We start from the raw sequence: 16,302 nt of genomic DNA, 5'->3' as shown, positions 1-16,302 counted from the left end.
AGGTTTGGTGACCAGAACTGCACACAGTATTCCAAATGAGGTCACACCATTGATTTATATAGGGGCATTACGATATTGGCTGATCTGTTTTCAATACCCTTCCTAATTAATCCCCAGCATAGCATTGGCCTTTTTATTGCAGTCACACACTGTCTCGACATTTTCAGTGAGTTATCTACTACAACTCCAAGATCTCTCTCTTGGTCAGTCTCTGCCAGTTCAAACCCCATCAATGTGTATTTATATTTAGGAATTTTGGCTCCAATGTGCATCACCTTGCACTTGGCCACATTGAACCCCATTTGCCATGTTGACGCCCACTTGCCCATCCTTGACAGATCCCTTTGGAGTGCCTCACAATCCTCACTGGTTTTCACCACCCTGAACAACTTCGTATCATCCGCAAATTTAGCCACTTCACTGCTTACTCCCAACTCCAAATCATTAATGAACAAGTTAAAAAGCATTGGACCAAGTACTGATCCCTGCAGTACCCCACTGCTTACCACCCTCCACTAAGAAAATTGCCTATTTATACTCACTCTCTGTTTTCTATTAATTAGCCAGTTTTTGATCCATAAAAGGACTTGTCCTTTTATCCCATGATTTTTGAGCTTACTTAGGAGCCTTTGATGAGGAACTTTATCAAAAGCTACAACAACAGTTACAACTTGAGGATTCCTGTTCAGTCCCAGATGGACACCAGTTTTGTGGAAGATAATGGAGCACCTCCTTGCATATTTTGTCAAGAATGAACCAACAAGTGTTTCTAGGAAACATCCCTGGCTAAGCGTCTGTAGAAGCAACCACCACCCAGACACACAGAACTGAATTCCTACAGATTTTGTACTACTGGCCAAAACATCTATTTTGCAGTCCCACACTACTAACTCAAATTTAGTTACCATATTAGTTTTTTAATGGATATTATGCTTTCGGATTTCCTACAGATTTCTAAAAAGGACAAGTCACTTAATACACACATCTGTTTGATGTTGTTGAAAACAGCACCAAAGAGATTTCCTTCAGATCTCTCCGTGAACTGTCAGATGGTATTTGGTAGCATGTAAAACTAATGACCTGTTGACCACTTGATTATTGTAATTTGCTTGGATTTAGTTTAATGTAGTGTAAAGCCATCTAATCATATTCAAGAGATTTCACAACTGATTAGATACTGTTGTTCTTAGTAGGCACATCTACAATTGAATAGACATCAGCAGCCATACTATTTCTCAGGCATCAGGATATGACTATTTACTTTTTTTGCTGTCAATTTGCAACCAACTTAAAGCAACTCTGGGCTAGAGATGCTCAGAGATGGTTTGCCATTGCCAGTCTGTGGATTGTGACCTTGGACTTCCTAGGTTGTCACTCATCCAAATCTCATCCCAGGCCAACCCTACTTAGCTTCCAAAATCTCACAGAATCAGGCTATCCAGGTCTGGGATATTGTTCACTATGCCAATACAAATATGCAAACTTAATCATTCCTTCCAAATAGTCATCTGGGGTTGTAAAGTTTATTATCTCACTCCAACAGCTACTAATGGAGAATCTCTTATCGTAGCCACAGTTCTAGTTTTTAACAAGTTATTCCTCTGGTTAACTGATTTCCATCAGGCAATTTTTTATTTAACTTTTCACAGACTAGTAGGCAGATTGAACACATTTTGCATCTTTTCAAGCAGCTCTGGACAGACTGGAATATAAATCTAATTTTGTGGCATGTTTTTGGGAGCCAAACTGGGACACCTACAATATTTAAGCCAACAGATAATTTACAAGAATAATAGAAGAGATGGTTCTTATACCCTGCTTTTCTATATCCTCAGGAGTCTCAAAGTGGATTACAATCACCTTCCCTTCCTCTCCCCACATCAGGCACCTTATGACACAAGAGCATAAGGGAAGCCATGTTGGATCAAACCAATGGCCCATCCAGTCCAACACACAGTGGCCAAAACCCAGGTGCCATCAGGAGGTCCAACAGCAGGGCCAGAACTCCAGAAGCTCTCCCACTGTTGCCCCCCCCAGCACCAAGAATATAGAGCATCACTGCCCCAGACATAGAGTTCCATCTATCAAAAGCTAGTCAAATCCAACTCTAGGGGGCGGTGCTCATCTCCGTTTCCAACTCAAAGAGCCAGCGCTGTTCAAAGACGCTTCCATGGTCATGTGGCCAGCGTGACTAAATGCTGAGGCGCACGGAACGCTGTTACCTTCCCACCGAAGTGGTAACTATTTGTCTGCTTGCAGTTTCTTGCTTTCGAACTGCTAGGTTGGCAGGAGCTGGGACCAGAGACGGGAGCTCACTCCGTCACGCAGCACTATGGTCTCGAACTGCAGAACTACAGACCTTCCGGTCTGCAGCTCAGCATCTTAACCTCTGAGCCAGCCACTGATGGACCTCTGCTCCATATGTTTATCTAATCCCCTCTTGAAGCTGTCTATGCCACTTCTTGTGGTAGTGAATTCTATGTGTTAATTATTCTTTGGGTGAAGAAGTACTTCCTTTTATCTCTTCTAAGCTTAACTTCATTATTTCCACATGTTCTGTGGAGAAAAGTGCTTCTTTCTCTACCTCCTCCATCTCATGCATAATTTTGTAAATTTCTATCATGTCACCCTTCTATCACTGTTTTTCCAAGCTATAAAGCCCCAACTTCTTTAACCTTTATTCATAGGAAAGGTGCTCCATCCCCTTAATCCTTTTAGTTGCCCTTTTCTGCACCTTTTCCAATGCTATAATAATTTTTGAGGCGCAGTGACCAGCACTGTACACAATATTCCAAATGAGGCCACATCATAGATTTATACAGGAGCATTATGATACTGGGTGATTTGTTTTCAATCCCCTTCCTAATAATCACCAGTATAGCATTTGCCTTTTTTATTGCAGTCGCACACTGAATCAACACTTTCAGTGAGTTAGGTAAGGTCACCCAACAGGTTTCATGTGGAGGAGTGGTGACTCAAACTCAGTTCTCCAGATTAGAGGCTGCTGCTCTTAACTACTACACTACACTGGTGCACTCCTAAGCAAAGTTACGTCATTCTAAGAGCACTGACTTTAATGGACATTAAAGGGTTTAGCTCACCTTAGGATGGCACAGTTAATTACTAGAGTCAAACTCTAAATTCAGGAGGGCACCTTAAGAACTTCTACAGTATACTTGAGGATAATATTCCCATAGCCAGTTCAAACATGACTCAGTTCTTCCCCTGCACACCAAAACAGACTGAAGACAATGAAAAAAAGATCTGACAAATCAACTCTCTTAATATATTAGCTCAAAAACAACACTTTGACTATAAGCAGTACATAATGAAGATTTATTTTATTATTTGGAATAAAGGATCTTGAAACATTTAAGTAGGACTAAAAACCTCATTCAGATCCAAGTAAAGAGTGGGAAAGGAATTCCTACTGAAAACCTACTGAAGGGAAGAATTTTGGCTTCGTGCATCATGATCTACCAAACCTGCATCAATGTAAAATTACGAAATTCTCTGTGTTCCCCGGTTTCATACAGAAGGCACAATGTTAGGTAACGTTACTCCAGTGGGGCCATTGGTCAGCCTAAGCAGGAGATGCCTCACAAACACTTTAAGAATTTATTGTTCTAATACTCTTCATACAGGTTTGAAAATATACACTAACTTGGTTCAAAAAGAATTGCTTTCAATGTGACCAGGCAAGACCAGCCTGTGTGCATTCCAATGCCTCGTAATTCTGGAACTAGCACATGAAAAGTATAACAATGCTTTTCTTTCATTTCATCTCTCATTGCTAGAGGAGATGGAGAAAAGTAGCCAGCCAGTTCCACTGTTTCAGTCTGGACAGGTGAACACAGAGAGATGTACCCATGGTTCTTTGTCTCTCTCAGAAGAAAAGAATTAAAAGCAACTAGGGAGAGAGAAACAAGAGAAAGAGAAGTATTTCCAGTACAGTTCTTCTTGTTTTCTCTGGAAGGGCCCTTCTCCTACATGTAGTCTCCAGCAGCTTCAAGTCATTCAATTTTTTTCCTTTCTCACATTTTATATCAACCACTCAAATGGAAATAATTCTGTGAATTCCCCGTTTGGGCGCCTAGCTAATTTTCCACTTAGAGGAAAGATTACAAGAAATAAATGAACTTATCCTAGACTTTCATTTCATCTTTTGTGCAAACACTGTATCTAGAAATTTACTTGCTCAAAACTTTTCTTTTTGTTATCAGTAACTCTTATGGACTCTTAAATCCAATCTTTCTGGTTTTGTGGCCTACCAGCATTCCACTAATTGCTGTACTTCAACAGTAACCAGTAAATTAAGGGGAAGTGAAGAAATCACTTTTTGGATAAAAGATTGCCTTGGCAGGCTTGACTTGTAGGAATTTTCCCTGTACTTGGCACAAACTGGAATAAGATGCAAGGAATGGGCAGAGGGAGCCATACTAGAAAAAAGCCTTGTACAGTGCAACCTGAAATATGTTTACTCAGAAGACCCCACTGAAGTCAAAGGGGCCTATTCCCTGGTAAGAGAGTTTAATATTGTACCCTTAAAAAGATGGCTTTAGTTGTAAGGAGAACTAAAAATCTGCAGTCTTCCATGACCTTCTAGTAGTAGCAGCAGAAAGAGCACTTGAGGAAAACTCTTCATATTGTGAAGGAAAAGAGCTAAAAGAACAAGTCTCCCCAGTGACGTCAATACTTTCCACACACATTCTGTTTTACCACATCTTCCAAGAAAGTGAAATATTTTTCAGTGTTCTCTTAAATGGGTAGCTATGGGGCAGAAAAGGGAGAGAATTGTTAACTGTGCTGCAGTAGCAGTCTGGGCTTCAGCATTTATTATATTTATTACTGTTCTGTACTGATACACTGCAAGTGTCTATGCAGGTCCATAGTCCCTTTTCTAAAATGCCCAATCCCACTTGCCTCTCCTTGTGTTTTAAACTGCAATCTCCTGCAATCAGGTAAATGGGTGGCACGAGCTTAGATTAGTGTTGGTAGTGTGTCAGCTACATGTCCCCACAGGCTGCTTAATTCAGATTCTGCTAAAATGCTGCTGAAATTATTTTTGTTGCATGGACCCTTTGTATGGACTTCTGACTGGACACAGACACAAATGGAAATAAACAATATGCTCTTATTTAACAGAAAATAAAGTCTGTAACAGGGCAACTGTTATTGTGTAGAATGATCCAGTTTATAAATTCAAACTGGCTCTCAACTTCATTCCTAGCAGTTACAAACTTTCCCACTGAGAGTGAATATTTTGTAACTGAGGGAAATTAAAAGCTTATACTCAAACCTCAGTTATAAAAGATGCTGTGGCAACTGTTCTCAAAAGTCCCAGCTCCCTTTCAGGGCTCTGAACCAACCCTTGTGAATTTGGCTTCATGCCAATTCAAGCGTTTGTCAGCCACTGGGAGCCCATGGAACGTCGCTAGATTGGAAGGGACGAGCAACAGTGTAAGCAATAAGATATAAAACACGATGGTTCTGCTTCTATATCATTTTACATGGCCATCTCCCAGTGAGTCTATGGGGACCAGTCAAAGCAGAGATGAGGAAGGAATTTTTTTATTTAGCACGTATTAATATTCACAGACAAGGCAGAAGCAAGGAAAGAAGTCGAGAAAATGTGTAGCAAGGCAACCTGAGAGAAAAAGGTTACAGAACTTACAATTACCATTTTGTAAGCATGTTGTGCAAAACAACTCATACGATGTGGAACAGAACTAAACTTGTACATTTTTTGCCAGTCTTCAGAGTCTTCAGAGAAATAATTTAACTATAGTTGAAATATATCAAAGCCAGTTTGGTACAGCTATTAGCACTCTAGACTTAAGATATGGATGTGAGTACAAGCTCAAACCATGAACCTCACTGAGTTATTATCAGTCTATGCCAACTACATATGGCAGCAAGGAAAAAATGGGTTAGCTTATACATGAGGCTGCCTTATACCAAGTCAGACAATATGCTTCTCTGGTGGGCAGAGCCTTCTAAGGTCTCAGGTAGAGATGTTTCACACAGCGGTTACTTTTTTAAAAAAAATCTGGAGATACCAGGGCCTGCCACTTTCTGCATGCAAAGCAGATGCTCTACCACTGAACCCACAGCCTCTCTCAAGAGATATTTTCTCCTGTCCACTCATTGAATAAATATGATAAAATGAGATATCCTGATTAACAATTTTGCTTTTGAATGCAGAGGCTTGTTGTGGGGTGGCTGCCACAGGATTTTAGGTGTTGGTCTCCATTACTGAATTCAAGAGATTGATTTGGCCCTTATATAGTTCAAGTTTGAAAGTTGTATATAAAATGACAATACTCTGCAATAGCTTTTGAAAGTATTAGCCTTTAAAAAGCAAAACTAGAAATTTATAGTTATGACAAACATCAGTGGTCAGAAACATATCAAAATAAGATGTTTTGCACTTTGCCTCAGGAATCTGTCTGGAAAAAAGAGAGACAAAAGTCCAATAAACATTTCTACCAAGCATCAGCTTAGACTTGTTCTAATCCTTACCTATGCTCAAATGGATATACTTGGCAGAGACCACTCAGAAGTCTGGGAAGACCTTTAAACACTATACAATATCTGTCATGTAGGTACTAAAACCACTAGAGTGAAACAGAATTTTCTATTCTAGGTGTACAAGTTCATCAGCTATTGGGCAACATGCTAAGTTACAGCAACAGGGCCCTAGGGCTGCTAATTAGGGGTGTGCAAAAAAATTCTAACCGGTATTTTTTGGCTCGGGTCTATTGGACAAAAAAAACACATTCGGGATTCTTTGGAAATTCCAATTTTTTCTGGATCCAATAGACCCAAGAAGAAAAATACTGTTTTTTTAAAAAGCCAGTGCAAGCTGATCCAGCAGGGAATAATCTGCTCCACATGGGCACAGCCAATCCTGGCTGGGCTCACTCTTCCTGCAGTCCAGTTGAAACCAGGCTGCAGGAGAGGCCAGCACAAAGCCCAGCCTGTGGGGAGCGATCTGTTCCTGGTGGTGCAGCAGATCCTGGGGCTGGCCACTTCTGCAGCCTGGTTTAAACTGGGCTGCATGAGAAGCCAGCCTCAAGCCAAGCCGGCAGGAACAGTCTGCTCCCCACCTGCACAGCTGATCTTCAGGCTGTCTTCCGCAGTCACCCTTTAAACTTTAAAGTAGAAGTCTAACGAACAGCCGAGAGGCGGGAGCAATCTGCTGTGGCCTCTCTGCTGTTTTCGGCCTGGTAATTCCCGAATATATCCAGGATTTCTTTTTCAGTTTCCCGAGAAAACCCAGATACATTTGGGATGCTCCAAAATATACCGGTTAGGTATTTTTTGGGTAGATTTTCAGCTCTGGTAGACTCAAATGCACACCCTTACTGCTAATACATTGTGAAAGAAATGTTTCTGTGCCACCTTGGCTCTCAATAACTAGCTTGGCCAAGTTCAAACACTAATACTTAGAATCAACTTCTGTGCAGACATTGAAATAATTTGAAGATACGCATAGAAAAATTTACTCTAGTACTTCAAGAGGTACAGCCAGATTTCTGCAAATAGACTACATAATCCATAAAGCAGCTATAGCACACTTATGCAGATACCACCTGGCCGGGGTAGGTTGTCAAATTTTGACTATTTACTAGCCAATCGTCATTTTGGGTTGCCATCACCTTCTCCATTTGGGGGAGGATTGGGATTCTCCCTTTGCACATTTACAGACCCTGCATATGGCTGTTCAGGTTATAAACATCAGTCTTTAATAAACAAGCAAAATGTCTGTCCTTTTGACTGGTAGAGTATGTGTATACTGTTAAGAAGGGTTTGTGTGTGTGTGAGAGAGAGGCTGAATCAATAAAGCAGCACAGTCTTTCTACCAACCCCAACTACTGGCAACCAAAATAACCCTTTGTACATAATGGTAATGACTTCTGAGCATACAAGCAAGAAACTAAAGTCATGAAGTCAATAAAAACAATTCTCACAGTATGTATACCCACAGAAATCAAGCTTGGCCTATTTTTATGATTATTAGGCAGGTGCAAACATCTGTGGTGTGTGTATGTATACACACACAACACTTTGATGTTTACACCTGCCTGACACATCACAAACATAGGTCAAGCATGATTTCCATCTGTGCAACCTGAAAATAATTCCCAAGGATCGTTAATTCCTTTATAGAACTCCCTCGAACACCCACTAACAGTCAGATGCCAGCAGCATTAACAGCCTTTTTGTTAAAGCACAAATATCCATTTGTTGTAAATAAATTGTCTTTGTGCAGTAACTTGATGGCATTTAGGAGCTGCCAATAACTTTTTTTTCCCATTTTAACCCCAAGCTGAAATACATTCTTCTGCCAAGAGGGAGTCAAGCAGTACTGTGCCAGGTCTCTAATTTTTACCACAGTCATGTAAAAGCAGCCAGAAATGAGGTATAATCTTTTGACCAACTGTGTCAATCAGGGTTAAGAGATGTACAGAAGTATTTCAGCAAAGCCATCCACCCACACACGAACCCTAAAGTAGCCTTTGGTGGTATTTAAGTAGGTGCATGCGGGGGGGAGGGGGGCAGGGACTGGTGAGACTTCATATGAACGAAGTGCTTTTACTCACCCAAGTAGATGTTTGGCTCAAAGGCCACACATGGGGGTTTTCTAATTTGCTTCATGGTGAACTTGCTTCATTTTTCTGAACAAAATGGATGTAATATCCACACATGAACGTACAAGACAGATGGTTACTGTTTTGTACAGTCATTCAGAATGTACATGGCTGATTCTTAGAAGACAAGACAGGTTACTGATGTTTTTTAAATACATTCTCTTCTACTGAAGTACTGCAAAATTATCTCAACACACACAATGAATTACTTAGAACACGTTGTTGTTGTTCAGTTGAACAGTTGAGTCCAACTCTTCATGACCCCATGGACCACATCACGCCAGGCCCTCCTGTCTTACACCGTCCTCCAGAGTTTGCTCAATTTCATGTTTGTTGAATCGATAACACTGTATTGGACACCCTCTGACCTGAGGGGCCCATCACTAGATAGTATTAACTACTATCTGATTAGTAGATTAGTAGCATTGGAAAAAGTGCAGAAAAGGGCAACTAGCATGATAAAAGGGTTCAAACACTTTCCCTATGAAGAAAGGTTAAAGCGCTTGGGGCTCTTTAGCTTGGAGAAACGATGACTGAGGGGTGACATGATTGAAGTTTATAAGATTATGCATGGGATAGAGCAGGTAGAGAAAGAAGTACTTTTCTCCCTTTCTCACAATACAAGAACTCGTGCGCACTCCATGAAATTGCTGAGCGGTCAGGTTAGAACAGATAAAAGGAAGTCCTTCTTCACCCAAAGAGTGATTAATACATGGAATTCACTACCACAGGAAGTGGTGGCGGCTACAAGCATGGATGGCTTCAAAAGGGAACTAGATAAGCATATGGAGCAGAGGTCCATCAGTGGCTATTAGCCACAAGGTATAGATAGGGACTCAGGGGCAAGTGATGCTCTGTCTTCTTGGTGCTTAGGGGGGTCAACAGTGGGAGGGCTTCTAGTGTCCTGGCCCCACTGGTGGACCTCCTGATGGCACCTGGAATTTTGGCCACTGTGTGACAGAGTGTTGGACTGGATGGGCCATTGGCCTGATCCAACATTGGCTTCTCTTATGTTCTTACTAAGTCAGGACCTACAGGTACCTGGTACTTAAGACATATCTTAAAATAGATTTAAGATAGTGGGTCAGGATGCTATCTTCTTTTATTATTGTTGTTAATTTAGGAGGGTTTTGTCTTTCAAAAAAACCCTGAAGAAAACCCGGATAGGCTATGAAAGAAATTTCAGTCTTTTGCTATATATAAGAGAGACTGGAACAACTACAGCTTGGTGTAGTGGTTAAGTGTGCGGAGTCTAATCTGGGAGAACCGGGTTTGATTCCCCACTCCTCCACTTGCAACTGATGGATGACCTTGGGCAAGCCATAGTTCTGTCAAAGCTGTCCTTGAAAGAGCAGTTCTTGAAAGAGCTCTCTCAGCTCCACCTACCTCACAGGGTGTCTGCTGTGGGAAGGGGAAGGGAAAGGAGTTTGTAAGCCACCCTGAGACTCCGAGTGAAGGGCGGGGTATAAATCCAATCTCTTCTCTTCTCCATACCCCTTAATGATAGGCTGCATCTACTAATACCCCTCTTCCATGCGACAATTAAATGCACATGAGCCCTGACCTCCTTGTCACCTAGACCCTAGTGACAAGAATGGGAGGAATAATGAAATGATTAAAAGTTAAGTGAGCCCAGTTTTGCTGGAGGTAGTTAAAGTCGGGCCCAGAGTCTGAAAAATGTTGAAGACTTCTAACTTGAAAAGTATTATGGAAAATTCCCTCATCATCATCATCCTTCTGTACTGCCTACTCTTGGCCATATTTTCTTCATGATTAATCATAACAGTCACTAATTACTTTGATTTCAGTGCTAGTGGACTAACTCAGTATTGTTTCATCTGTCACAACAAAAAGGGCATCATTCCAAGTAAGCCTATAACTTTTGCTTTGTGTGGTTTACATTTGGTTGATGACAAATGATGTCGTTCCCTTTCAATATTATGCAGCCTGAGCAGCTATTGTTGGCAAAAATCTACACCTAAATCTTCAGCATCAAGAGTGATATTACTAGAATTTCAAACATTTTGACCCAACACAACTTGGCTAGATTTTTATAGCATGTCACGTATTTAACAAAAAAATATATGATTTGACTCAAACACTGAACAGCTATCCTCAATTCACAAACCTGTTCTCTGTACATAACAACCACACTGGTCTAATGGCAAACAGTGATACTGCCCAGCAACGTCTAAAGGCAAAACCAGATGTTACTGGCAATGTCTGGTATCTGACAAAAGCAACAACCTTGCATCTCCTCTGTCTCTCTCTGCCTGGCATGGAATAAATAAGCAACATTACCACACTTAGTTTTCCTACCACCATTCTACTTTGCTATGGGGGAGGGGGTAGGAATTTTTAAAGCATTATGCAACAGTTTTCACTATATTTTGCCAAGTAGAGAAGAAGAGAAGTTGCAAGACTGCTGCTTTTGGCAAGATGCCACATTTTGCCAGTAACCTACAACAGTTACCTTCCTAATTCTTAGAAGCAAAATACGCTCATCAAATTTCTCATGACAAATTCTGTTGCTTCTGTATTCTACAGAATTGTAAATGGTGCATATTCTATCATGATGTATTTTATAGCCAAATGGGAAGCCAAAGCAAAGCCAGGTCAGAAAGGAAGTCTAGCATGTCCCCACCTTGCATATCAGATGAATTTCATGTACAATGTTTGCATGCTCAGTTCCTGACACCTGCAGTTGAAGCAGTGGTGGGGGGCAGAGAAGTGCTCACAACCCACCCTAGTATGGGGTCACAAAACTCCGTGACCATCATTTTATTTTATTGGCGCATCCATGTGTGTATGTGTCTGAAGTGGTGAGGGAAGATAATTGCTGTGTTGAAGGACAGGTAGGGGAGAGGAAGTCACTACTGTACTGCTTCAGTGAAGTATAAGAGGGTGCAGGGAGGACTGCAAGGGTGAAGCACTGGGTTATTTCTAACTTATGTGTACTCTGAAGATGTATATTAAAGAACGAGTAAACTTTTTCTGAGGAATGCTAGTTATAGTATGCTGCAGTCCATGCACACGCACTCCGTCTCAGATTTCTTCTGCCCACACCTAGAAATCTGTGCTGCTAAGAGCAAGCCACTGCTGACACGGTTCTTTGCCAGCACAGATGCTGTAGCAGGCACCTGGTGCATCCATATGCATTTGTGTGATGTAGCAAGGGAAGAGAATTGCTGATGTGAAAGCACAGCTAGGGGAGGAGGATTCACTTTGGACACAGAGAGATCACAGAGAGGAAGAGGTTTGCCATGATTAACGGGCACCCCTTCTAATGTGCTATTCTCTATTAGCTGTCTGGGACAGAAGCCGCTCCTGTTGCCAACCACCACTACCCATCCTTCTTCAAAACTGTACTGAGAGGATATGGCAAGAGCACATGCAGAAGGAGAGGGATGGAGCAAGCTGCATTCCTGAGGGAAGTTTGCTATGAAGAACCACTTGCAAATACAGATGACAACTTTTGATAGCTGGCTTAAGCCATCACGTCTGCTTAAGTAGCCTCTCTGTATGCCCAAGTAGAAGAATGAGGAGGTAAGTGAGTTGACAGCAGTTATACTGACATTCAGCACAGCACAGGACAATGTTAGATCAGGGGATAGAGATGTGAAGGCCCCGAAAAATACTGGGGGGAAAAAACCAACCCGTGATTATGGAACGTTTTATTTTAACATGATGAATAAAATATTTTAAGACAAGGTGTTCAAATATTTTCCAAATCATTTCTAAAAAATATGTATGGTAACAGATTAATCTAATTTCTGTGCACTGAGGACAAGCAAGTCCTAGGTTACAAACTGAATTTTATAATAATTGTTTGGATACACTATATTTCTAATATGCTAGTTGTGATCATTTCATGCCAAGTAAAATTGTCCATAGCCATATTTTATGTTCCTAAAGTAACAGAATGACTTTCAATCTGGAAAAGAAAAAGTGCTAATGCAGCATTTTTTTCAATTTTTCTGAAAATTTCCATTTCCCCCCCAAAAACTGGGTTTTTTCCCGAGCTTCAAAATTTCCGGAAATTTTACATCTCTATCAGGGGAAGCAGAGACCTAGGTCCAACTGCTCTTTCAGTCATGAAGCTTGCTGGTTTACTTGGAGCCATTCACACTCTCTCTCTCAGCTTAACATACCTCATAGGGCTATTGTGAGGCTACAAGTGAAGCGCGTTGAACCCTATATACCACTATGAGCAACCTAGAGCAAGGGTTGTATAAAAATGCTACACAGAATACCTACTCAGTGATGAAAGACAGATAACCCTATACATTAGAATCATAGAATCACCAAGCTGGAAAGGATCTCCAGGGTCATCTAGTCCAACCCCCTGCACAATGCAGGAAATTCACAACTACATTATTAGAAGTGTTTTATTATTTCTTCACCAGTTTCACAGCTGAGGCTGGAACTCCCTGAGGCAGTGCCAGACTGTTGGCAGCCCACAAAGTTCAGATAAAGCTTTTTGTTCTCTCACTCACAGATGAATGTGAGAGACTGCAAGTTGATATTCTGAGAGAAAGATCCACCATCAGAAAAATTGATTTTTCACTACATTCAGTACAGAACCCTGGTATGTAACTGAACACCATAGAAAGTAATTTGTATCACTATCAGAACTGCTATTTCTTAGCAAAGATGAATGCATACCTGTAAATCACTCAATTATGTTGTAAACTGTTGCTTACTTGTTTTTACTATTGTTACAAATCTTTTTGAAGCTTTGTTGTTAGCTTTTAATATGTATTTGGACATGAAAACCTAATAAAAAGTATTATACACAAAAAAAGAACTGCTATTTCTTTGAGTGTCTCTTGAAATTGCTTACAAGATTATAGCAGTTCACAACCCACAATCTCACTGTCTTAGCTAACTTAAGACAGAATATTCAACCGCTTGTCCCCACTACCCATTTCATCATATTTTGCAAAATCAAGGAAACATCCTGGGGATGAGAGGTAGAGCGGGAAAGGGAAAGAAAGAAGAGCTGTTTCTGAGAAGCTCACATTTTTACTGGGTAATAAATGCTCAAGGATGGCTTATTTAGTGCCTGAAAGTAGCAGCCACCACTGTTCTCTGTCTCTCGTATAATAATATCCTCCAGATACAATGTCAGAGTGCTGTTAAGTGTTATTTTTATTCTGTATGCTCACTTGACTTCTGTTCCCATTTCTGAACAGCAACATCATACTTGCACTGTGATCTGGATTTTAGTTCTGAGACCGATCTAATGAAGCTGTCAGATAAATTCATGCACATATAACCACAGCAAAAAAAGCAATTAGCAGCCAGTGGAACAGATACCAAGAACTTACCTTGCAGAAGAAATTCCTCTCTTGTTGAGGTCTGCCCGCACTTTCTCCCCTATGTGTCTATAAATCTCCACAATTGCCAATATTGCAGCATCTCTCACCTGCAAATATACAGTGCAAGCATTATAACCTTTGAAGAATATAGGCATGAAAATGAATGTGCTGTACTTCGTCTTCTACCCTTTTCAATCAGCTGTTTACCAGTTACACTTAGTAAAGTAGTAAAGAAAAAACAGCGAGGAACAAGGCTACGTTAATACTAGGGCTTTTCAAACACAATGAACAAGGAAAGTGGGTGGGGGAGAGAGGATCTGTAATTACAACTCTGGAGCTGCCAAATCTTGTTCAAGATACTTGTTTTGAAAAGAAAAATGCACCTTCTGATACCCTGTGCTATACCGCGCTACACAAAACATTACTGATCTACAGTCAAAGTAAGTTTCCTCTCTATGACTATCACTAGTTGAACAACATGTCAGTAACGTTGTTTGCTACAAGGCATTTCACCAGTCCCTTTACTACACTTGCACTCTCTGGCACCCCATCATATCCATTCCTACTTTAAACAGTGCAAATTCTGTAAAAAGATCTTAAGCCCTTTCTTGCTTCATACATGTTCCCCATTTCCACCATGAATCTACACTTCTGATTTTATATACAATATCATCATCATTGGCATTTTAGGTTCAATAAAGGAGCTTTACCAACTCCTCTGTACCTTGCATCCATCCCTTCCCTGAATCAAAATAAGAAAAGCTTAGTGCAGCAGAATTCTTCACTAAGCCCTGAAAATTTCTATGTTATACTACATACTTTTATTCTTTTCTTTCTATAATCCTAAAATATCATAACCCTAACATAAAATATAAAAAGCTAAATTTGAGGAGATCTCTATACTAAGGGTTCCATGAGAAAGTTGCCTCATCACTGTTCCCTTCCATGGTGACAGGTAATGGTACTGAGACAGACAGCTTGTTCTACTTGTGTATGGAAAGGAATTCAACCTCTCAGGCCAGGCTGGGAAGAACTCACACTATTCTGAATCTCCCACTTCAAGAGTCAATGAAGAAACTGTACCTCCTCTGCCTCCCACCATCAAAAAAACAATATAAACTCACTTTAGGAGCAAGATCAAGTAGGAAATGCAAACAGTAAACAATCAGCATGTATGCGTTTCCTGGGAACAACAATAATCCTTACCTGGCTATTGGAGTCTCCAAACAAGTTGCATAAGTGTGGCACCAATTTGCTGAGAACTAAGGATTGTGCGCCATAACTAGAAAAGTCAAAAGGAAGTGTAAATTTCCTTCGTCATGAAAATATTAGCAAATGACAATACAAAACAGCATTTCTATCTATTCCTTATAATCTTTAGATATTTTGGGTAAATTCCAGGATGAGCGTTTAGAGTAAATAATTATGGTTCTCCCCTCCAATTTTAAGTCTTTTAAAATCTGCTACATTAGAGGAAAAGAACATGCATCACCAGAGAATTTTAGTAGATTATCTCCATATGAATAATACACATACTTGTTTAAGGTTGCGATGAGACACAGACACACTCCTTCTCGTGACCGATAGTTCTTGTGCTTAAAGCCAGCAGCAAGGCGATCCCAAATGTACTATTAAAAATAAGAAAGTAGGTAAATTATTGAAAGGTGATACATATTCTGTGATGCCAGTGCTCATGCTAAATGCATAGCAGAAGCTATAAATTATCCCTGCGATTAAATATTATGTGAATGTTTACAACAGATCTTGGGACAAAAAGTTTAAATCAGGCTATTTTAGATCTATCCCCAATTTTATATATTAAAATTGGAACACATAACACCTCTACTAAGATAAACCAAAGATCTGGTCAGATAGTCTTTACATTATTTAGCAAATGGAAAGATACAACTAGAGCAAATAAAGGCTTAAATCAATATTCGTCCCATTTTAATCCTTCCCCACTTAAAAAAAAATCTTCCAGTTTTGACTTCGAAATTCCCCTCAGACTGTCAAATCTCTTTAAACTGATTTTAAAAAACAGTGTATTTGCATTGCACACTTATGCTCCTGCTATCTGTCCTCCAATGTTGCGTCTGTGACGATTTCTGGATCTTTCTTGCATTACAAATGTCTTGATCTACACTCATTTGCTCCCATGCACGTTCCCATCTTTCGCCTGCCTTTATCCCTTCCTTCCTTGCTTTATCTTTATCATTCCTGACCTCCCAGGAGCTCTAAAGTTCTATATCAGAACTGCCAATGCAGTAAACTTGAAGCTTACAAGGCTGGATTTGCAGTGCTATTTCAAAGCAAGCAGGCTCCAACTG

The 16,302-nt window shown here is 40.4% G+C and overlaps 1 protein-coding gene across 1 annotated transcript in view; it reads right to left on the bottom strand.

Annotated features, from left to right (window-relative positions):
• CLASP2 (cytoplasmic linker associated protein 2) overlaps positions 1-16,302 on the bottom strand; it is a 151,365-nt gene that overhangs the window by 112,129 nt on the left and 22,934 nt on the right. Inside the window, exons 4-6 of the mRNA XM_015427377.1 lie at positions 15,512-15,603; positions 15,182-15,257; positions 13,985-14,082 (exon numbers count right to left, since the gene is read on the bottom strand). Coding sequence (XP_015282863.1) covers positions 13,985-14,082; positions 15,182-15,257; positions 15,512-15,603 — 266 coding nt within the window. The remainder of the gene's footprint in view (positions 1-13,984; positions 14,083-15,181; positions 15,258-15,511; positions 15,604-16,302) is intronic.

This window comes from Gekko japonicus, unplaced genomic scaffold, assembly GCF_001447785.1.
Source record: "Gekko japonicus isolate JY-2015 unplaced genomic scaffold, Gekko_japonicus_V1.1 scaffold272, whole genome shotgun sequence".
Taxonomy (NCBI): domain Eukaryota; kingdom Metazoa; phylum Chordata; class Lepidosauria; order Squamata; family Gekkonidae; genus Gekko; species Gekko japonicus.
This window is presented reverse-complemented; position numbering and strand designations above follow the sequence as displayed.